A 23,901-nucleotide genomic window follows, 5' to 3' on the forward strand; every position below is an offset into this window, starting at 1 on the left:
TTTGTTGGTTTTGTTTTCTAAAGTACAGTTCTTTGGTTAAGAGTGTGTAGAGTTAGACATTCAGGGCTTTGAATCCTGGCTCTTCTGGGGTCTATTTCTGGGACATGTGGCAGGTTATTGAACCTTTGGAGCCCCATCTTTCTCACTCTTAATGTTTAAGAAGATTAAATAAGGTTTTGAAAATGCTCAGCATTTTACATGCCGTATTCTATGCTCGTGCTTGGTATGTAAGAACCACTTAATAAATGGTGCTGTTGTTATCATTTTAATATCAAAAGCCAGCAGCTTTTTTTTTTTTTTTTTTTAAAATATGCATAGTATATGTAGAAAGCAGTTTCTTCCCTCACGAAGTTTGTAATTCTAATGAGAAGGAATCAAATATCATCACGGTTTCTTTCATCTAGCATGGGAAGTGCTAGCAATAAAAAATAGTTGACTGATAAAACACATTTAAAAATCGAAACTATAGGAAAGATTATGTGATTACAGCTTTGTAGCTCTAAAGAATCAGTGAACCCTTTGCAGTTACAGGGAGCTAGAAAAAGCAGTGAAATGAACACTTGAATATTAAATTTAGAATGCAAGATTCAATTAGAGGAAGTTAGAAATCTTGGAGCAAATAAAGGAACATGTGAGTAAATACAGGTATCTTTCTCCTCGCTGAGGAGACTCTTAATAAAGACGATTTCTGTTTAAACTTTATTTCAGCGTTAAAGAGATTTTAGGGTTGCCCTGCAGTGGATGGGTGGTCTTGTCAGAGGTAATTTAGTTTGTTTTTTTTATTGACGTTTTACACCCAGAGCATGTTTGCATAGAAGGCGTCTAACCCCAGCTGCCGTTGCAGACAGAAAGCAGATCTTTCTGACGTCTCTGCTCATCCTGCAGCCTCTGCCGCTGAGTCTCAGCTATGGCTTAGGAACTGTTTGTTGGTGTGAACTTTCAGGATAAACAAGTTCAACAGGTTGATTAGGATCAAATCTAGACATTAAAAGAAGAGTAATTGTGTTTGTGCTCTAAGATGCACTTAATGGAGATGGACGCCTGCCTTACGGGATTTGTTTAATTGTGTTTATTAATAATTTGCAGGGTGTGCATTCTGAGGACTCCAGCCTTGGCATCCTCCACTTACACCTGCAGCCTTTAGAGATGAGAAGGGTTGGTGTAGTTTTCACACCAGCCGACTATGGAAAAGTAACCTCGCTCATACTAATCAGGTAAGTGTGTCTTTGTTGTGGATTCTGCTTCTTCTCGCTGACTTGTCTGATTCTTTCTCTTGAGAATACGCAATCTCTAGCTGATAAACCAGAAACCAAACCTGTTGCTGTCCAGTCAGTTCCAATTCATGGTGACCCCATGTGTTACAGAGTAGCATTGCTCCATAGGGTTTTCCTGCCTGTAATCTTCATGGAAGCTGATTGCCAGGTCTTTCTTCCTTGGTGCCACTGGGTGGGTTTGAACTGCTGGTGTTTCAGTTAGTAGCTGGGTACTTAACTGTTCTCACCTCCCAGGGACCCCCTGTAGCTAATAGTTAGTGTTTATGTCTCAATCAGGCCTTTATGGATGAGGCTGGTTGCATGATAGGGAGAGACAGTGGCTGAGCAGAGAGGCCACCTCAGGCTCTTGCCTTGTACAGTGGGGAGGGTATGCTCACTTCTCAAAGAGGGGCGGTACATTTCTCTCTGCCTGTCACCTGCTGTTGTCACAAAGAAAGCCAGAGTGCGCATGCACACGCTTACTTACTTCTCTGCCCTGCCTGATAGGGTTTTCTTTTTTAGTATCTGATTGTATCTTTGGTGACTGTGCACAACAATTTCTACACATAATGTTCGGTGAGATTGGTTATATTCTTCCATTTGTGTCAGTGTGCACCATAGAGTTTTCATGGCTCTCATCTTTATGGAAGCAGATCACCAGGTCTTTCTCCTCCAGAGTTGGTGGGTGGGTTTGAACCACCAACCTTTTGGTTAGCCAAGCACTTAACCGTTGCACCATCAAGGCTCCTTGCATTTTAACTAAGACTCCTTAATATTCTGCGTGATGCGAAGGTTAATACACTTAGCTGCTAACCCAGAGATTGGAGGTTCGGGTCTGCCCAGAGGTGCCTTGGAAGAAAGTCCCAGTGATCCGCTTTGGAAAGATCCGCCGTTGAAAGCCCTGTGGGCGCAGCTCTGCTCCGACGAACGGGGAGTTGCTATGACTTGGAATCGACTCCACGGCCACTGGTTACTATGTTTCATTTTAAACCCATTCTTCATTTAAGGACTTAAGGTTATAAGAAATTCAGAGATAAATTTTAACTTCTTCTCAGGTTAAGCTATTCCAGACATGAAAATAAAGTCTGAAATTTTTGGAGTAGCTAATTCATTTCTGGTTGTTTCCTTACTAATAAACATGAAATAGTTTTCTGTAAACAGTACCAATCATCTAACATCTTATTACTTAAAGGCTTTTAAATGATTAAATAAAGGTTTTTAATCCTTTAGATAAAGATATAAAAATATTTCAGTGAAAATACTTCAGTGTGTTTTGTATAAATAACCCACTGCCGTCGAGTCGATTCTGACTCATAGTGACCCTATAGGACAGAGTAGAACTGCCCCGTAGAGTTTCCAAGGAGCACCTGGCGGATTCGAACTGCTGGCCTCTTGGTTAACAGCCATAGCACTTAACCACTATGCCACCAGGGTTTCATAGAAAAGTAAAATGAATTCTCTCTCTTTTTCTGTAGTATTTACATTAATGATGACCAGTTTGTAGTCCAGTTCACATCATTTAAACATCATTTCCACTTAAATTTTTAATCCTAGGAATTATGATTTCTGCTAAGGAAAAGGAGAAACTAGTCAGAATTACTCTTTTTGTTTTGATCACTGATTTTGTTTAACTGCCCTGTTTTCCATGTTAATAAGAACTTGACAAGATATATGTGACTTGTGGGCTGGTATTTTTAATTTTTTTTTGATTCAAAAGAAACAGTAGAATTTTAGTTTCTAGAACCATCCCTAGGACAGAATTTCTTATGGCCATAATTGCTATGAAACCCCTTCATTCATTCTGGAAGACATTTTTACCAGTTTGCCAAATTTGTTCATGTTCTTCTGTGGCTCACAATTTATTTCTTCAGTTTTTTCTCTTGGATGTTTGATCACCACTCTCTTGCCTAATTGTCAAAAAAAAAAAAATTTTTTTTTATGTAGAAAGCAGAGAGTGTTTACAGTGATGGTTGCACAATATGATTAATGTAATTGAGACCACTGAATTGTATACCTGAAAAATGTTGAATTGGCAGTTGTGATATGGTATTTTTTTCTTTTACAACAAAACAACAACAAATGGGTCTCCGTCCCTTGTCCGTGGTGACAGAGTGATCACGACCCTTCACCCTTCTTGCTCTCGGCAGTTTCTCTGACTCTGGGCTGGGCAGCTTCCATTGCCTCTGGAGATGCCCCACTATTTAAAACGATTTTCCTTTTTAAAATTTTGAAAATTCCTTTGCTAGCTAGGATATTTAAATTCAGGTGCAGTGGTTGTATCTTGTGACTCTGTTGTAATGCCTTTTTATTTGTATCTTCTTTCATGATAGGAATAACTTGACTGTCATCGACATGATTGGCGTGGAAGGGTTTGGAGCGAGAGAGTTACTGAAAGTGGGTGGAAGACTTCCTGGCACAGGAGGTTCCCTCCGATTTAAAGTGCCAGAGTCCACGCTGATGGACTGCCGTCGACGTGAGTTCCTTCATGGGGAAGGCTTGGTGCTAAAGCCTAGGGTGGAAAGGCTCTGTAGCGTTGGTGTGAATAATAAAACCAGGCAAACGTTTGCACATGCTTAGCCTGATACTCCATGAATTAGAATAATAACCTTAGCCCAATTTAAATAATAGATTGTAGAGAGGGGGAAAAATGTGTAATTGCAAAATTGCCAGCATAGTGTTAAATATTTAAGACAAATAGTATGAAGCAGCTAATTTGGTATCAGTTACCTAATCATAGAAAATCACATCAGAATGATGGTGGGAAGACTAAATGTGCTGACCAGTAGAATTTTTTGCAGTGATGGGGACCTTCCGTATCTTGTCCAGTCCAGTACTCCAGCCACATGCGGTTACTGAGCACTTGAGATGTAGCTGGTGTGACTGAGGAAGTGAATTTTTAAACTTAATTTTAATTAATTTAGATTCAAATAGCCACATGTATCTAGTGGCTACTGTGTCAGACAGTGGGGACTTAGAAATTTATATGAATGCCCCACTAGAAATTTTTAAGTCGTTCAGTCATTTAAATTAATGCCTTTACGTTATTGAAATTAGTGTCCAGAACTTCCTCAGGAACTAAAAAATTGCACAATGGATGGAAATTGTTTTTGGTAAATTCTATCTTGTTTTCATCTTACAATTTTTAACTTCATGAAAACAGTGAAAGCATTTTTGTGTAATACGTTCTGTACAAAGAAAGCTGGTTGGTGAAACTATTGGGTCGTTTGTAACACTACTTTAATGTCTGATTGGAATGATTTTTTTAGAAATTTTTTTTTTAGTTTTTTAGAAAACTGGTAAATGAGTAGATCAGCGCTGATTTTGAAAAAATATTAGCCATTTTGCATTCAAAATTCTTCATCAGAGTATTCATCACATAAGAGTTGACCTTGAAAGATATAATTAAGAAGTAACTATAGAACAAGATAAAATATTAGTCCTTATTTGGAATAGATTTATAAATTATGAAACAGAAATATTTCTAAATTCTCGTAACTCTTCTTTTTTTAAAAATCCCCAGCATAAAATGTGCTGTCATATATTTGCAAGGGTTTAATGACCTACTTCCTCTTAGTGTAATGGGTACTTGAACTGTGTTTCTAGTTGTAGTTGGGTGCTGGCGACCTGTTTTCGACTCAGTCATTGTTGGGTGACCCCCTGTGACAAAGTAGAACTGCCTCGTAGGGTTTTTTTGTTTTGTCTGTAATCTTGATGGTCTTTCTCTCATGGAGCCACTGGGTGGGTTCGAGCCACCAACTGTTCGGTTAGCAGCCAAGCACTTACTATATTTTCCCACGAATGACATGCCCACGTAAATAACACACATACATAATACACGCAGTGCAGTCAGGAAAATAACACAGGAGGGGGTTGGGTAGTTGGTAAAAACGTACATCGCTCACTTTATTTGCATAAAAATGCAGTAACCATTTGTGCCACCAGGGCTCCTCAGTGTTTCCAGCAGCTGAGATGAGTTTACACAGAAAATATGAACTGGTCCCTGGTTCATCGTGAGGGCCATGCTTGGAAGCAAGCTGGCGGAGGCATAGAACACATGGTGGCTGTTCGTAAATCCAAACTATTTGGCTTTTGAGAATAATGAACATTAGCTTTTAGTAAGTAAACGGCCAAAGAAGAGACTTAGATTACTTTTGATACTGAGGCAGAGCATTTAACTTGACTACTTAAGTATCTTTATTGTATTCTGGTTGTATAACAGAATCTACAAGAAATTAGATAGAAACCAGTAATACTTAGAGTTTGTTGATTTTCCTACTTCCGTAATGTGGATCATGGTTTGTTGATTTAATAAATGGAAATTTTAAAAATAAAATTTGCAGTTCCTATGGGTTGGAATTGACTCAATGGCAACAAGTTTGGCTTTTGGTTTTTATATACTAAATACTACTTTTTGTCCCCACTAGAACTGAAAGACAGCAAACAAATTTTATCTATTACAAGGAACTTTAAAGTTGAGAACATAGGACCTCTTCCTATAACTGTGTCCTCTCTGAAAATCAGTGGGTATAACTGCCAAGGTTATGGATTCGAAGTGCTCGATTGTCATCAGTTTTCCCTGGATCCAAACACATCCCGGGACATAAGCATCGTGTAAGTGTTGAGTCTCCGTTTTGTGATGCTTTTAACGACATAGGGGAGAAAAAGTCCTTTTTCCCTCGATAAGATGTTTTTAAGCTCTTTATGTATAAATAATTCATTTCGTAGAAGAGAATTTGCTGTCATGATGATGATTTTGTTCTGTGCCTAAAATGAAAACAAGTGAAGGTACATAAAGGGAATCCTTTGTTGCCAGGTTTACTCCAGACTTCACCTCCTCCTGGGTCATTCGCGAGCTGACTCTTGTAACTGCTGCAGACCTGGAATTCCACTTCACTCTCAACGTGACCCTCCCGCACCACCTGCTGCCTTTGTGTGCAGATGTGGTTCCAGGGCCCAGCTGGGAGGAGTCATTTTGGAGGCTCACGGTGTTGTTTGTCAGGTAACCCACCACTTTCTCCACCGTTGTCTCGCTGAGTAGAGAAGCCATCAGGCACATTGCATGAAAACGTAAATTGCTTGATGTAGTCAAAGCGTATGAGTTGAGTGGGATTTATATTGCTTTGAGAACCTGGACATCTGTGATGTAGGCAGAGGAGTAACTGGTAACTTCAAAATAATAGCAAACTGATTGTAAGAGACTCGGGTGACCTGGAAGTATAATAGACAGTTGTGGTCTGTAAATGCATGTTGACGATCAGGTGGGAGATACCAATGTTTCTCAAATAAGCGCAGTACGATGGTAGCTAGAAGACTAAAAGGAGCCTCTTACAATGATTTGATCCTGAAAACATTTTTCTAAATTGGATTGGAATGTCAAGCTTGTAAATGATACATTTTTAGAAAAATATATTTTTTAAAAAAAATTTTCAAGAAATATTGGAAATTATGATGTCACACATTATATGGAATTTTAATACCGTCTCTTTAGATGCTGTTCCTCAATCATGTTTACCACTCTTCTGTAATGAAATTAGTCTTTTTAATGCCAGTCAGACCAGGCAGTAATGAACCTCGTTGCTTTCTTCCTCAGTCTGTCCCTGTTGGGTGTGATTTTAATAGCCTTCCAACAAGCACAGTACATTCTTACGGAATTCATGAAAACAAGACAGAGGCAGAATTCTAGCTCGTCTTTACAGCAAAACAGCAGTCCGATGGATGTCATCAGCCCCCATTCTCACAAGTAAGGCTTCCTATAGTGTGGTTTTGTTGCTTTTCACCTTTGCTGTTACTCATTTCTGGTTTTAAGATTTTATTTTAAGGTAATATAAATTTTGATTCCTTATTTGTTTTCAGCAGATTTTCTTTCCAGCCTTTTATTGTGTGAACAGCTGTAACCTTTTTTTTTTGTTACAAGATAGTTTGCCTGTAAGGACTTAGTTTATTGTTGCCCCCAGTGGCAGAAAATTCATGAACAAGGAGGAAAGTTCGCAGTCCTTAATACACACAATACCAATTGCTGCCTCTTTCCATTGGTTTCGAAGCCGAGAAGTAAAATTTTATTTGTTTTACCATAATGCTGAATGTTTTTCTTCTTAAATTCAGAAGCAATTGCAAGAACTTTCTGGATGCTTATGGCCCCTCTGATAAAGGCAGGGGGAGAAACTGCCTTCCGGTAAACGCCCCTCAAAGCAGGATCCAGAATGCTGCAAAGAGGAGCCCAGCGACCTACGGCCATTCTCAGAAGAAGCACAAGTGCTCAGTGTATTACAGCAAACACAAAGCCAGCACAGCCCTCACCAGCAGTGCCAACACTACTACTGAGGAAAAGCAGCCTTCGACTCTGGGCAGCTCCCTGTCTGCTCTTAAAGAGGACGTTTGCCCTGATGTTACGGGGGAGAACTGGATAAACCTCAAATACGCAAATGACATCAATGTCAACCTGCAAAAGAATTTAACCCTTCCCAAAAACTTACTAAATAAAGAAGAAAACACACTGAAAAACACAATTGTTGTCAATAATACTTCTTCAGAATGTCACATGAAGGAGGAGGTACAGACATGTATGTTTCCTAAGGAAACGGACATTAAAACTTCAGAAACTACCGCTGAACACAAGGAGCGCGAGCTCTGTCCTCTGAAGGCCTCTAAGAAACTACCTGAAAATCATTTGGCGAGAAATTCACCTCAGTACCAGTCAGACTTGCCAGAAGTTTCCAGGAAAAATAACGGTAATCTTTTCACTCTCCCATTCTCCCCAACCTGTTTTTAATGGAGTTTGTTCTCACCTATGGCTTTGAGTTTTAGCTGCGGATGCTGCATGTTTTAATTTACTCAGGAGGCTTCAGCAGAGGTATAAATGTTGAAATACGATTTGTAAAATGAAGTTTAAGGCAAGGCACCAACTTCTTAGAATGTTGTGGCTCAGACGTTTGACTGTAATTTAGTACCTAAGTTTATAAGTACGAATATCATATTTTATTATTGAGAGGAGATGGACATTTTCTCCCTTATTGCTCTTTATTTTAGCTTTTCAGGGTCTTTGCCAAAATTAATCAGCCCGTGAAATGAAATGTCTCTGAACAAAACTTCACCAACTTTATTTAACAGATTCCACCGTTTTGCGTTCCTTGGCCCTGCTTTTTCCACTAGTTTTGTCCCTTGGTTAAAGGAAAACAGGTGTTCTCTTGTAAAGAAAATGCAAACAGAACTAGACTAGGAAGATGATCTAAGCTTAAACTGATCTCTTTGGCTTCCGGCCTGAGGACCTGTGCTTATTTTTCTGTCCATCCTGACCTTCCTAATATGCCTGTTTCTGTACCTGTTAAAGCCAGATTTTTGGTACTTTCTGATCTGGAAAAATTAGTTGCTATTAATCATATTTAAAACACCTGAATATAAATAACTCCCTTTTTCACTCCTTGATATGGTAGAGAGGTACAGAAGTGTTAATGTCTCCATTCAGTAAAAACCCAGACCGAACGGTAAATGTTCCGTAAAAGGACGCTTCCAGTTTAGAAGGCGATTGAGTCCCGAGGGGAACGTGGTTTGGGAGCTCATGCCATCCCTGATGCAGCGGGTTCCGGCCTGTCTGCAGTCTTTCCCTTGGCAGCCGTGGACTTGTGTCTGTGGTGCTGACACTGTGCTTGTGTCTTCTACCCTGGCATGTAAGTATGCCTTCCGGGGTAATGCCATTTAACCAGGTCTTCACAGAAAGTCCCGGCGTACCTTGCCTGTGGGTATTTTAATGGTGGGGTGGTTGGGTGCCTACTGTTCTATTACCTTCCCATTCTGTATGACCCAAATAACCAAAAAAAAAAAAAAAAAAACTTGTGAAAGGGTGAAAATATGAAGCAAGTCCTACTGACCTTTTTGCTTATTTGTGAGTCTTTGGACCTGACTACGGTATTTGAGATGGGATGACCTGACATAGACTTAAAATTGTACCTGTTTGAGGGGATCATCCCTCTAGAAATGCTTTTCCTGCTTTCCATTCTGTCCATCAGGTATCTGAATGAATGTGACTGTGAAATGCCCCACCTAGGGCACTGTGGGTAGACGGGCAGGGCTGTCTGCCGCGTCATAATACACTGACGTGGTTGAACTGTGAAACGCCCCACCCAGGGCACTGTGGGTAGACGGGCAGGGCTGTCTGCCGCGTCATAATACACTGACGTGGTTGAACTGTGAAATGCCCCACCTAGGGCACTGTGGGTGGACGGGCAGGGCTGTCTGCCGCGTCATAATACACTGACGTGGTTGAACTGTGAAATGCCCCACCCAGGGCACTGTGGGTAGACGGGCAGGGCTGTCTGCCGCGTCATAATACACTGACGTGGTTGAACTGTGAAATGCCCCGCCTAGGGCACTGTGGGTGGACGGGCAGGGCTGTCTGCCGCGTCATAACACACTGACGTGGTTGAACTGTGAAATGCCCCACCCAGGGCACTGCGGGTAGACGGGCAGGGCTGTCTGCCGCGTCATAACACACTGACGTGGTTGAACTGTGAAATGCCCCACCCAGGGCACTGCGGGTAGACGGGCAGGGCTGTCTGCCGCGTCATAACACACTGACGTGGTTGAACTGTGAAATGCCCCACCTAGGGCACTGTGGGTGGACGGGCAGGGCTGTCTGCCGCGTCATAACACACTGACGTGGTTGAACTGTGAAATGCCACACCTAGGGCACTGCGGGTGGACGGGCAGGGCTGTCTGCCGTGTCATAACACACTGACGTGGTTGAACTGTGAAATGCCCCACCCAGGGCACTGCGGGTGGACGGGCAGGGCTGTCTGCCGCGTCATAACACACTGACGTGGTTGAACTGTGAAATGCCCCACCCAGGGCACTGCGGGTAGACGGGCAGGGCTGTCTGCCGCGTCATAACACACTGACGTGGTTGAACTGTGAAATGCCCCACCCAGGGCACTGTGGGTGGACGGGCAGGGCTGTCTGCCGCGTCATAACACACTGACGTGGTTGAACTGTGAAATGCCCCACCCAGGGCACTGCCGGTAGACGGGCAGGGCTGTCTGCCGCGTCATAACACACTGACGTGGTTGAACTGTGAAATGCCCCACCCAGGGCACTGCGGGTGGACGGGCAGGGCTGTCTGCCGCGTCATAACACACTGACGTGGTTGAACTGTGAAATGCCCCACCCAGGGCACTGTGGGTGGACGGGCAGGGCTGTCTGCCGCGTCATAACACACTGACGTGGTTGAACTGTGAAATGCCCCACCCAGGGCACTGCCGGTAGACGGGCAGGGCTGTCTGCCGCGTCATAACACACTGACGTGGTTGAACTGTGAAATGCCCCACCCAGGGCACTGCGGGTGGACGGGCAGGGCTGTCTGCCGCGTCATAACACACTGACGTGGTTGAACTGTGAAATGCCCCACCCAGGGCACTGTGGGTGGACGGGTAGGGCTGTCTGCCGCGTCATAACACACTGACGTGGTTGACCTGCCGTGACGTGGATTAGAAAAGGAGGCCCAGGGTGGGTCAGTCAGAGAGTTTGAATTTGTGCTTTTCGCTCCTGTCCGCTGTTGCTTTTACTTGCCGTAGAGCTGGCCAAACTCATGGTGACCCCACGCACAGTGAAACAAGACGCTGGCTGCTCAGTCCTGTGCTGTCCCCGTCACTGGCCTGTCCAGTACTTGATGTTCAATGCCAACAGCTGAGGCAGGATTACCACATAATAGCACTTCAGCCAGCGTGATTGACTTTTAATAAGGGAGTCCAATTATTATTTATTTTTTTGCCTCTACCATTGTAGATGGTAAACCTGCCCAGAATCTTTCCTTTCTCTGCAGATTACTAATATGCTTATAATGATTTAAATAGAAACAAATATTTGGAATAAGAATGTTCCATTGTGGAGGTTTTTTTCTTTTTTGCTAATTTTTTGACTGGATCAGCAGTGTGTTAAATGGTAGTGGAGTGATTGTTGACCAGATCTTAAGAAACTGATGAAAGGACTTTGGCTTTCACCATATTCAGACCAACAAATTCAAAGGTGCTAATTGACAGTCCTGTATTTTTCTACAGAATTAGTATGTCAGCAGGAGATGCCCTGACAGGGCACTCCATTCGTTGACCTATAAACCTACTCCTCACTTACCGACTGTCTCATTACCTGACCTTTTGCATTAACAACAATAGTAAATCTATTGACTATTTTGCACGTTAACAAGGAGCCCAGGTGAGAGGGGCAAGCAGAGGAGCGCAAGGTTTGTGAGAGGGAGTGAGGCCACATGGGCTGCAGGTGGTTCGTATTACCTGGGGCAGGTGGCACGCGGGAGCTGGGCCGGGGCTCGTAAGTCTTTCCTCAAAAGAGGCTTCTTTGCCACCTCCGCAGCCTCTGCTGGGCCCAGGCGGGTGGGCCTCACCTGCCTGCAGGCCCAGGAGCTGCCCACTGCCAGGGCCCGCCCCTGGGGCCAGTGGATTGGGAAGGTGGAGAGGCTCAGCTCAGGCCTGCCTGGAGCCTGGCCAAGTGATGGTGGGCCCCTGCTGCTCCGGAGGCAGAGGGCAACCCCTGACCGCCACCCTACACCCCCAGACTCCTCGGCCTTTGCAGTGGTGGGGAAGGCATGGTGGTGGGACAGGGGGGCCTGCTGCACCACACACATCCAGGGATGCTTGGGGGGTGCCTGGTCACGAAGGACACAGGTGCCAAAGACAGAGTGCAGCCAGACTCTCTTATAAGGTAGATTTTAGCATAATGTTCTTGTCTTTGGAACCTAATGGTGCCAATAAGTGAGGAGTGGGGATATTTTCTTCTGTTTTATGGTCACGGCACTATTCTAGGAAATCGTTAAATATGTTAGTTTTTTTTTTTTTTTTTTAATGTGCTCGCCATCAATTTATAATTTAAAATTTTTACATAATTAAAGATTTTTAAAATGCAGGAATAAACATAAGGACTGAGGATCTAGGGGAAGATAATTGTAGTTTGAAGGTAGGATTTGGGCTTTTTTAGTAATATTAAGAGTTTTAGTGTTCTTTTGTCAAATTTTGAAGGAAATCACAACACAAATTGGCAGATGGTGGACAAGCATTACTGGCAGGGAACCATACTATGTAAAAATGCTCAAGAGTGAGAAATCTATATGCAGGGACCTTCTAAGTTGTCCCTTTCAACTTGAAGCCTTAGTCCTTTTTTATTTTAAAAAGTAATTTGTTTGTGAAAAGGTTGTCAGTTCTGTTCTAAGATCCTTTCTAGAACCTGAAGAAAACAGCTTCAGCCATGCAAGCTGAACTTAGCTAACCTGAAGGTTGGTCATGTTACTTCCTGTGTGGCCCAACACAGTCGGAAACTTCCAGTTAGTATGTTTGCCATGTTTTGCAGTTTCTCCCCAAGCGTACAAATGTTCTTTGGAAACCAGTCCAGTGATAAGATGGCCTTTGGGAAAAGAGGGGAGGGGAGTTCTGCCTCCTAAAAGTGTCTTAAGTGACTCCTAACCTGTCAGAGCTCGGGAGGCCCCTGAAGTGCGGTGCTTCTGTTCTGAGGCATCTTTTCTGGGCGTAACTTTATTATTGCGAGACAAGAAAATGTTCCAGTGTGTGTATTAACGCCCTGACTACTACTCACTGCTGGTGTTGTCGAGAAACAGAATATTTTCTGAATAACAGAAAATGCGTCCCATCCTTTGGCTGCCTTCCCCCCTCCCCCGACCCCGCCCCCGGCCTCCTCCTGAGAAGCCTGTGGTAAACCATAAATTAAAATTGCCAATAGAAATGAAGTCTGTTGACAGACTCTTCAGTGCCCTGTTTTCCCACACTTGTGTTTTGGCATCACCCTGCCAAACAACTGTGAAACAGCTAGATTTCTCAAATGTTCAGGGCATGCTTCAGAGTCTTTTGATCGTTCAACAAGAGTGGGGCTTTATGGGTAATGTAAGTGATCTTTGGTAGTATAACGGCTCTTAAAATGTTTATTACTATTATTTTTAATTGCGCAATCAAAATAACATAGGTTTAGGATTATGGCTAAAGGTGGGCTGCTGACCTCAGCACTGCCGAAGAGGAATAGCTAGCAGATTGTTTCATTGCTTTCTGCTTTTTGTTAAAAAAAAAAAAGTGAAGGATAATTGTCTTTATAATGTAATAATACTCTAAGCCTCGCAATTAAGAGTACATGAAAGTGTTCACTGAATTAGGTACCTCTAACATTTCTGAAAACAGTATTTGCAGAAATACAAAAAATATTTTCATTTACTTATAGATTCAGATAGCTGTTTACTCAAAATAATACCATATGGTTGGGTTTGATAAAGCTTTAATGTGATTCTGATGAGTTCACTTGCTTCCTGTTTTTACATTTGTTTTCGATCTTAATGGCACAGACGCTCTTACTGTGAGGTAAACGTGAGAACATTACATAACACTCTAAGCCTGCCTAATAGGATAACACGGATTGGTACCCTTTTAAGATGAAGCATGTACTCACAGTATTCCCCAATTCTTAAACATTTTCATGTTAGAATTTCTCAAAGAATCAATGGAAAACTTGTTATTAACGTTCATGTTATTCTTTGTCCTGATTCTTGGACCCATGAAGGACATTACTTATTTTCTAAGAGTCTATACTACTTTTTTGGGTGGTTTAGTATTAGATATTAAGCTTGGATCCTTAAAAAATTTTAATTTATGTATATGACTAAATACTTATAGTGCTTATTCTTGGCATGAAGAAAACTTAAGGAAATCATTTTCTCTTGAATTAGGACTCTAGGAATTGGCATAGGAGGATATTTGTATTCTGTCTCATACTTACGGCTCCCAGGATCCAAAAAGATATTTTTATTTATGATTCCTTTTTATGTTATGTGTCCAGTCTCCTTTGTTCTTGGCTATTCCCTTTACTCATTCATAGTGTTGGATATTTTGCTTTATGGACGTCTAATAGCCAATTTGTGTTGTAGAAGGAATTAAATTTCAAAGTGCAAAAGAATGGTTTTTAATTTTGACGTGTGAGACGGAGTAATGATAATTCTGTAGGGCTGCTGTTTGGTGCATATGTTCAGAAATGTACAAGTTTGAAGGGGATCTGAAAGCTGTATCCCAGCTGCTCTCTAACAAAAAAAGAAAAAAAATTCCACTGCCATCAAGTTGATTCCGACTCATAGTGACCATGTAGGGTTTCCAAGGCTGTAAATCTCTGCAGAAGCAGACTGTTACATCTTTCTCCCATGGAGAGTCGCTGGTGGTTTTGAACTGCCGACCTTTCGATTAGGAGTCAAGCACTATAACTACTGTACCACCAGGGGTCCTTTTAATACCAGTAAGCCAGCTGCCATCAAGTAGATTCTGACTCATGGCGACTCCCTGTGTGTTAGAGTAGAACTGTGCGACATAGGGTTTTCAGTAGCTGGTATTTCAGAAGTAAATCACCGGGCCTTCACTTTCGAGGTGCCTCTGGGTGGACTTGAACCTCCAGCCTTTCAGTTGGCAGCTGAGTGCATTAACCGTTTGTACCACCCAGGGACTTTCCACTCTCTAACTAAAAAAAACTAGGTACATCTAAACCATCCAGGCAGATGGTTGACTGTCCTATGAGGACAGAAAGTCCTGAGAGCTTCCCTAAATGCCTTGATTCAGATTCTTCACAAGCTCAATCTTTGAAGTTTTTTCCAGTTATTAAAGGAAGTGTTTCGTAATGATCAGGTTTGCCTCTGAATAAGACTTTGGCCATTTTGTTCATTAAAACATCCCAAGCTGTTTATTTTATGTAAGCAACTTTTAGCCAAAAGGTTAGTTTTCTAATTTCATTGTGTTGTGATATTTGGAGAACACACTCTTAAATTGGAGCCCTGGTCGTGGAGTGGTTGAGAGCTGTGGCTGCTAGCCAAAAGGTCGGCAGTTTGAATCCACCAGCCTCTCCTTGGAAACCCTATGGGGCATTTCTACTCTGTCCTAATGGATGGATCACTATGAGTTGGAATTGACTTGATGGCAATGGGTTTGGCTTGGTTTTGGAACCTTAAATTAATTTTGAGATAGGGCCTCTTTTTCTGAAAGTATAAGACCTAATATGCCATGATTGTGGTTAAACCCTAAAAACCTGTAAAAAAAAAAAAAAAAAATTAAAAGGTGTGTACCATTTGCTTGCCCAGTACTTTTGTAACACCCATTAACAGGAGTTATTGTAAGAAATTGTGTATCTTGCTTTGAGTTTAATTTATAGCTTCAGAAATTAAAATCAGAGGGGACTTTATTGTTCCTTTCATTTTGTGAGTGAGAGACTTGCCTTCCCCAAATCCCATAGCAGGGCTGTGTTGGAGCCCTGGATTTGGCGCTACGGTAGTGGGTGGCGTTTGATCTGGCCTTCGTTCCACCAGAGCCTGCGGCCTGCTCTGCTACAAAAAACGTGCGCCGTGGTAATCTAAATGTTATCAGATTTCAAAGCTATTGTTAGGGAGTCTTGGTTAAGGAAGAAAAAGGAAAAGGTATTGAAATACTTTCTGTTTCAAGTTAAAGCACTGAGACTAGTTATTGTGGGGTTGAAGTTGATTAGACTTTATTGTGAGGTAAGGGACAGACGAAGAAATACACTTACGAATGGAATCACTCTAAAGGTAATGGAAAAAACGTGTTTTCAGACGAGGCCCCCCCTACCCATACCACTATTGCCAACGATTCATCTGCCAGTAATTCTTGAGAAGGCGGGCATCGTTCACCGGGGATAGAGTGGGTACTTGCTGTGAGGGAAGGGCTTTTCCTGTGTCCTCTGGTGGCGACGCTTTTTACGTCTCTACCAGTTCTGGTTATGTCTTTATAATAGTCTAGTCGATTCGAGGGCACTGGGTGGGGCGGGGGTTAGTGGCATAGGCAGGGGAGGTGGTGCCGTTTTCATTTTATACATATGGGAACCTGAGATTCAGGCAGCTTTAAGAACTTACTTTGATCACAAAACTAATTAGTGTGATCATAAAACCAATTAGTGACTGAGTCACCACCAGAAGACAAATCTTCACCACCCCCCCTCCGCCTTGTTCTTGACCTCTTTTAAAGATTGTTTGTAGAATTCTTAAGTGCATTTTTCCTGTAAACAATACACTTTTAGGGCATTGTAGAGGTCAGAAACATCCGTAAGCCTAAATATCATGAAAGCAAAGTGTTACTTACGTGATGTGGGGACAAAATGGAAATAATTAGCTGGAAATTAAATTGTTTTTGTTTATTCAAGGGAGTAACCAGCAAGCGCCTGTCAAGAATGAAGGAGACAGTTGTGAAACTTTGAAAAAGCAGGGTGACACAAAGCTTCCCCCAGAGAAGAAGAGTCACAAAGCATCTAAGGAAGACGTATGTCCTGAGAAACAGGACGTGCCTCCTGCTGAGGTCTGTGTTCGTTTTGTTTCTTACCTTTTAAAAAGAATAAAACCCATTTTAGGGTGCAGATATCTGTGGAATAACAGTATGTGTGTTTCATCCCTCTCCAAGAGCACAGTTAGCATGCATTTGAATCCATATTGATGTGTTTGTTCAGAAAAAGTTTTATTTTCTAACTCTTCAGGAGATACTTAAATAACTCTTAGTGAAACCAGGTGGCCTTTACTCTCAAGAGAAGCTGTTCTTAAGCCAGTGGGTTAACCTCTGGGTAAGGATGGAAGACAAGAGCCAAGTCACGGGTCCTGTCTCTCCATTGGATACCCAGCACCTATTTTTAAGGGCATACTCTTGCTAAGTTGGAAGAATAAGCCAAAATCCACAGGAGAGGGATGTCTTTCTAGCAGCGTGAGTGGACCCTAGTACAGGAATTTTAACAGAATCCCAGAAGAGAGAGCAGGGTCCAACTCCCTCAGCAAAGGTTGCACGCTGTCCTGGCTAGGTCTTCTCCTTCCCACCAATGCCCTTAGGTTACTGAAAGTATCTGGAAAGCAGAACCTAGCCCTGAAGCCATAGCTCATAGTGAAAAACAAACAGGTCCTAGGTAAAGGTGGGAAAGGTGATTATGAGAAGATACCTATTTTTTTTTTTTTGATAATACAGACCAATCTGTATTAGCAGAAGCCCAGTGGCAAAAAATAGCAGTCCAGTCATGGAAATATACTATAGTAAGAATGAATGAATAGAGCATGCAAAAGAGAAATGAAGATCCAAATAGACGAAAACTATCTAAGACCCTAAGAAAACTCTATACTTCACACTATAGAATATGAATTCAATAGAAAAAGAGCTTTCAAAGGCAATTAATACACTAGGATGAGACTGAAAGAGTTATTATAGAGCTAAGGAAATAAATGAAGAACCAAATGACATGGCATATACAATGGCCAGAAACTGAACTATTGATATGAAGGAAGACCTAAAGCACTCAGAGAGAAGATGATAGTTATGGAGACAGAGAAAGACAGTCCAGCATAAGGATAATGACTGCCTGGATAAAAGCCCAACAAATAGATCAGAAAAGTATTCGGAAATGTAATGGAAGAAAATTTTCCTGGTATAAGAAAAGAATTGAACTTGTAGATCAAAAGGGTATACTGTGTACACCAGGAAAAACTGAGCTATAATAGTGGATATAGACACATCCTGATTAAAGTATCGAACCTAAAGTATAAAGAATTATGTAGTCAGAGGCAGGAAAATCAAGAAACACAAACTTAAGCTGGCCCCAGGACTTCTCCATAAGAATGTTTAAGGCCAGAAGACAGTGGAGCAGTATTTTTGAGGGCATGAGAATATGAACAAAGAATGTACTCAGCCAAGCTGACTGTCAGGTATAGAGGCAACAGGCAGACGCCCTTAAACAGGGATGAACTCATGAGCACGTTTTGAAAAAAAATCACATTGATGAAATTTAGCTAACCAAGACAGAAATAAAAATAAAGGTTCTAGATTGAAGAAGCCATGTTAAAAGGTATATTGGTAAGCTTTCAATTCATATTATATCTGGAACTAAGACTATAACCAATGGGTAATGATACCAGCTCTCTCCTGACAGCATGTACTTATTACAGCTTTACAAAGTAAAAAAAATATATATAAACTGCAAAAATGGAAACAGGATGGAGAGTTAGGTGAAAGGAATAAGTTATAGTTTTATCTTTCCTGTTAGAGAGGCAGTACTTTGTAAAATTAAAACATATAGTTAAAAGGGTGAAAAATTTTGGAAATATTTTTTACAGTCTTTTTCTTAACCTAAGAGAGATCCTTAAGTAATATATCGTGTTGAGAAGAAACAGTTATTTGAAAGTTAACAATTCCTTTGATTCCACTGCAGTGTTTTTTCTTATGTTAAATTCACATAAAATAGAGTTTAAACATTTTTATTTAAAAAATCATTTGTGGTCCCAGTGTTACAAATGATTTCCATCTGTCTGCCCTGCCATCTCTGTGTATAGGTATATAGAGATACTATTCAGAAACAAGGTTTGCCAAATAATCAGCTGGAAACCCTGGTTATTTCTGAGTGGTGGGATTTTTGTTGATTTATTTTTCCCTTCTTTATACTGCTGTTTTGCCTAAATGTTACAACAAACATGAATTTTTCATTTTAATAAAATGGAAGTAGTCCAAAGTAAGTATATCACAGACATTCCATACTGGGAATTTGCAGTCTGCTGACAGGGACAAGGTATTTCTGTGTAATCAAGCACCAAGATTAATGTACATAGAGGGGATTTCAGAGGTTGAAAAGCATCTTAGGCTGTAGTGTCCATGGAAAGCCCCCAGAGGAGCTGGAATGTGCAGGTGGAATCTGGAAAGGCAGAGACGAGAATGTGGGCAGCAAGCTGCACTGAGCCCCGGGGTGGAGGAACCATCATGGCGTAACTGGGAGCCATTAGGAGATCATCTGATAGAGAAGCAGCTTCCTGTTGGGGAGTCAGACAGAGGAAGAGCCTTGAATACTAATGAAAGTTTAGACTTTATTCCCTAGATCTCAACTGGAAAAACACAAAGGGTGAAATAGGTGAGCAGAAGCAGTAGGAACTGGTTGCCTTTACAGAGACCTGAAGAATGCTTGCCTGCTAAGAAGTTCAGAATCACATTTTTAAAAGCACATTTGCTCAAACAGAAAGTCTTTTAGGGGGATTCACCCTGAGGGTTTCCAGTTTGGGGGACCCTGCTACAAATACCAGAGAGCTATTGAAGGTTTCTGAACTGGGGGTGTTTGGAGCGTGGCTACCAAATTAAAAACAACATATAGGTTGTTGTCTTTTGAAGGTAAGAACAGAATCTTTCCAGTTCAGTTTCACAAAGACTAGTGGAATGACTGTTGCGTGCGTAGAACAGTGTGCGTAATTGTTTAGTAAATGCTTGAATGCATGTGTCAGTAATGCAGTTTTGAAAGCTCAGTTTGAGTGTTTTGGAGACTGGAGTGGACGGGAAGGAAACAGAGCTCTCTTCTAACAAGGAGGCCGTTGCTCTGGTCTGAGACAGGATGTAATGAAGACCTGTATTTAGGCAGGAGCAGGAGTAAAGGGTAGGAAGAATAGATGAGAAACACTTTAGAAGAAAAATCCTGACCTCTGAGTGTCTGATTGCATAAAGGAGAGGAGTCGTCTTTTCCTACATAGCCATCTGCAGACAATAACTCTAGGGTTCCAAGCCTGGGTGACTAGAAAGACAGGGAATTCTGGTTCATTTTTATATTTGTTGAAGCAATGTTGTGTGGTAGTTACCAGCATGGGCTTCCTGGGTTCGAAATCATCTCTTTGCTGCCCAGCTGCATAACATTGGGCAAGTTACTTAATATCGTCATTTCTTCTTTTGTAAAATGGGGATAGTAATAGTGTACCTACCTGATAGGGTTGTGAAGATTAAATGAGTAAGTACTTACAATAGCACCACTTACTTACCAAGTACTGGCAAATAGTAAGTACCAAAGAATGGTAAGTGTGGTTTTGATCATTATCAGTGGGAGTGGTAGCTGGACTTTGAAGCGAGAGAAGGTGGTGGGGAGTGGGAGAGACGGAGCCAGAGCCTTCGTGACAAGTCAGGGCTGGAGATTGAGCTTTGGGGTTATCCCTGGGGGGATTAGGATTGAAGAGTCACAGGGAGTTCTCCGAGGTATGTCCAGAGTTTGGGCAGTGTTGGAGTTATGGTTGTGGGGAAGATGCGGTGGTAGCAGATTTATAAAGAGCTGGGTTAAAAGATGAAGCTAGGGTACACTTTTAGAAGCAAAAATAGTTACTGAATTTGGGGTAGGAGGGAATGAGTGAAGTTAGCAGTTGAACCTCATGTCCATGGGTTTTTTCTTTGTTTTGTTCTATTTTTTGTTTGGCGGGGGGAGGTAAAATATATAACAGATACACAACACTTAAACCATTTTTAAGTGTACAGTTCAGTGACATTAATTACATTCACTACGTTGTGCTACCATGACTGTGTGTTTCCAAAAGTTTTTTATCACCCCAGAAAGAGACTCAGTGCCTCTTCAGCAGTAATTCCGTTCCCTCCTCCTCCCAGCCTCTTTGCAGTCCCAGCTGCCATCCGGTCATCTCCAGCTCGTGGTGGCCTCGTGTGTCAGAGTAGAACTGTGCACTATGGTGTTTCCATGGCTGGTTTTTCAGAAGCAGATTCCCAGGCCTTTCTTTTGAGTTACCTCTGGGTGGACTCAGACTACCAACCTTTTTGGTTAGCAGCCAAGTGCTTTAACCATTTGGTGTGTTCCCAGCCCCTAGTGGGGCTGATAAACTTTGATCTCTGTATTTGCCTGTCTAGAAGAATCTCCTATCCTTTCGATAAGAGCTTTGGTGTATTACATATTGCCCTGAATGAGCTAGAAACCCTTGCCAGAATCCACTGACTCTGCAAGCCCCACACACGTGTGCTGGGAGAAGGAGCCAGAGATACCCCAAGGTCGGAGGGCTACAAGGTGGAGGTGGCCCTGAGGGGCAGCACGTCCCAGTGCTGTTGCTGGCACCCATCTACTGCCTGTGTGGGCTCCATTCTCCTATATGAACTCTGCCCCCACCTCGAAGCCTTCCCGGACTCCCCACATCAGACTCAGCCCTTTCCATGCCTGCCCTTGGTTACAGCGGTTTTTTGTACGTCTTCACCAGGAGATCCTTGAGGGCATGTACTGTCTTTTATTGTTCTATTCCTGGAGTCCAGGAATTCCTCACACTCAGGTCCAGTGATAATTTTCTAAATAAAGGAGCGGCTGGTGGGAGGCAAGAAGGACAGCAGTCAGGCCCCTTGATGTCCATTGAGCAGTTAGAGCAGATAGACCTTGACCTCCCTCTCCTGTTCGGTGCTGGGAGCCTGTCCAGGGTAGACATCTGCACCTAACAGTAGACCAGGTAGACCTTGACCTCCCTCTCCTGTCCTGTGCTATGAGCCTGTACAGGCCAGACATCTATCTGCACCTAATGGTAGACTGGATAGACCTTGACCTCCCTCTCCTGTCCTGTGTTGTAAGCCTGTACAGGGCAGACATCTGCACCTAATGGTAGACCAGGTAGACCTTGACCTCCCTCTCCTGTCCTGTGCTGTGAGCCTGTACAGGGCAGACATCTGCACCTAACAGTAGACCAGGTAGACCTTGACCTCCCTCTCCTGTCCTGTGCTGTGAGCCTGTACAGGGCAGATATCTGCACCTAACAGTAGACCGGGTAGACCTTGACCTCCCTCTCCTGTCCTATGCTGTGAGCCCGCGTAGGGCAGACACCTGCACCTAACAGGATGGGTGCGAGTCCAAGGAACTTGGGGGACTCAGGCTGTACTTTGTGGCTTGAGAGTGTCCTTGTCCCCAGCCAGAGTGCATTTTAAGGTGTAGGTTTGGGGGCTGTCACTTTTTCGGGTTCTGTCACTTACTTCTGTTTTGTAGTACTGCCCTTTAACATCCCAGGAGTGTGCTGCCCATGGCATCATTAGTTTGGAGCAAACCATCCCAGTAAACACATTCCCAAGTGCAGTGCTCAGTGTTTGCTTTTCTTGCAGATTCTTAGGGCCTAGCTATGTAGCCTAGAAAAGTGTCTAAATCTGTCTTGAGTGCAAGGGCAACATTCCTCTAGATTTACTGGTAAGGAACGTCGAAGCCCAGGTCTGGAAGCCACAGACGATTAAACCCAGCCGTGGCTGTTTGTTTTCTCTTGAGCAAAAATTTTTTTTTTCTTAGCAAAGTAATACATGATTATTATAGGAACATACAGAATTAAGGGAAAAGATCTATCCAAAATGAACCACTTTTAACATTTTGTTATATTTTCTTCTATGCAAAAAATTTCTTAAATTGAAATCATTGTGTGTATATATAGCTTTGTTGTAATACTGAATTTTCTCACATTGTTAAAAATTATTGGGGAACTTTGCTTTTCAATAATTACATACCATTCCATCATTGCACTACGCCATAATTTAAGCCATTCCTCTGCAGTTGGATACTAAGGTTGTTTCCAACTTTTTGCTTTTATAAATAACTGTGATGAACAGTCTTGTTCTTAAGTCTGGCCTGTATACCTGATTATGTCCTTGTTACAGATTTCTGGAAATAGAACGCAAGGTTATAACTGCTTTAAGGCTTCTCACGCGTGCTGCCAAGTTGCTTTCCAGAAAGGTGCAGGATATGAGAAAGCTAGCTCTACTCTCCTCTCACCAGCAGCAAGTGTTGTTTGCAAAATCGTGGTCACTGTGTCATCGTTGTTGCTGTTAGGTGCCGTCAAACTGGTTTTGACTCATAGCAACCCCATGTGACAGAGTAGAACTACCCCATAGCGTTTTCTGGGCTGTAATCTTTATGGAAGCAGATCACCAAGTTTTTCTCCCGTGGAGCTGCCGAGTGGGTTTGAACCACCAGCCTTTTGGTTAGCAGCCAAATGCTTAACCACTTTGCCACCAGGCTCCTTTCATATTCAGTATGATAGGTAAGAAGCAGTCTTTTGTATTTTGGTTTGCATCTCCTACTAGGGAAAGGTGATCATTTCCCTTCAATTCATTTGCTGTGTAAGTCTCAAAAACATAAAGTAAAACTCATCCAACCAAAATCCTACCACTTAAAAAAGTTCTGTAGGTTACGAAGTAAATGTCCAACCCAGTCCATTTCCGCTGCTCCGAGCCAGACACTGTCAACAGCACCATGCTTTCCCAGCTCTTCCTAGTGTTTGCAGACGTGAACAGGCAGAGAAACACATCTGTGCTTTTGGAACCAAAATGGACTGATGAGATACGAGCTGGTCTGTGATCTGCCTTTCTTAAAAATGTATTTTATTAGGAAATATTTTGGATGAGCTCTTCTTGTTCTTTGGCCTTTTATATTTAGTGGTCTTTCTGATTTTCTGTCAAAACACTTTCTCTATGTAAAGGCACTAACTCTTTATCAGATATTGTGTATCAGATTTTTTTTCTTGGTTTGTCCTTCCTTATTTTTGTTTTTACTTATGTTCTGTGGCTCTAAGAATGCAGTCAGCCTGTAATTTCTTCTTTTGCTTGTATTAAAGTTTAGGACACCCTTCTTTACCGTGTAGTCAGTTGCATCATCCTGTCTGTCGGGGAGATCAGAGGATCTGACTAGCTCACATAAATAAGTAAAAAGTAAGGGTGATGACCACTAACTCTTACATAGGCTGCTTACTCTGTGCCAATCCTGTGAGAAAACATACCAGTAAACTGAGGCACAGAGAGGCTAAGTAACTTGCCTAAGGTTTCATAGTAAGCGAGGAGTGAGATTCAAACCAGATAATTTTTCCTCGGAGTCCCTAAGT

The 23,901-nt window shown here is 42.2% G+C and overlaps 1 protein-coding gene across 9 annotated transcripts in view; it reads left to right on the top strand.

Annotated features, from left to right (window-relative positions):
- TMEM131L (transmembrane 131 like) overlaps positions 1-23,901 on the top strand; it is a 190,461-nt gene that overhangs the window by 143,095 nt on the left and 23,465 nt on the right. For all 9 annotated transcript variants that reach the window (XM_010597187.3, XM_064267591.1, XM_064267588.1 and 6 more), the window contains 7 exons: positions 1,087-1,214; positions 3,584-3,726; positions 5,678-5,864; positions 6,067-6,252; positions 6,844-6,993; positions 7,356-7,981; positions 16,440-16,591. In XM_010597187.3, coding sequence (XP_010595489.1) covers positions 1,087-1,214; positions 3,584-3,726; positions 5,678-5,864; positions 6,067-6,252; positions 6,844-6,993; positions 7,356-7,981; positions 16,440-16,591 — 1,572 coding nt within the window. The remainder of the gene's footprint in view (positions 1-1,086; positions 1,215-3,583; positions 3,727-5,677; positions 5,865-6,066; positions 6,253-6,843; positions 6,994-7,355; positions 7,982-16,439; positions 16,592-23,901) is intronic.

This window comes from Loxodonta africana, chromosome 13 (genome assembly GCF_030014295.1).
Source record: "Loxodonta africana isolate mLoxAfr1 chromosome 13, mLoxAfr1.hap2, whole genome shotgun sequence".
NCBI classification, from domain to species: Eukaryota; Metazoa; Chordata; class Mammalia; order Proboscidea; family Elephantidae; genus Loxodonta; species Loxodonta africana.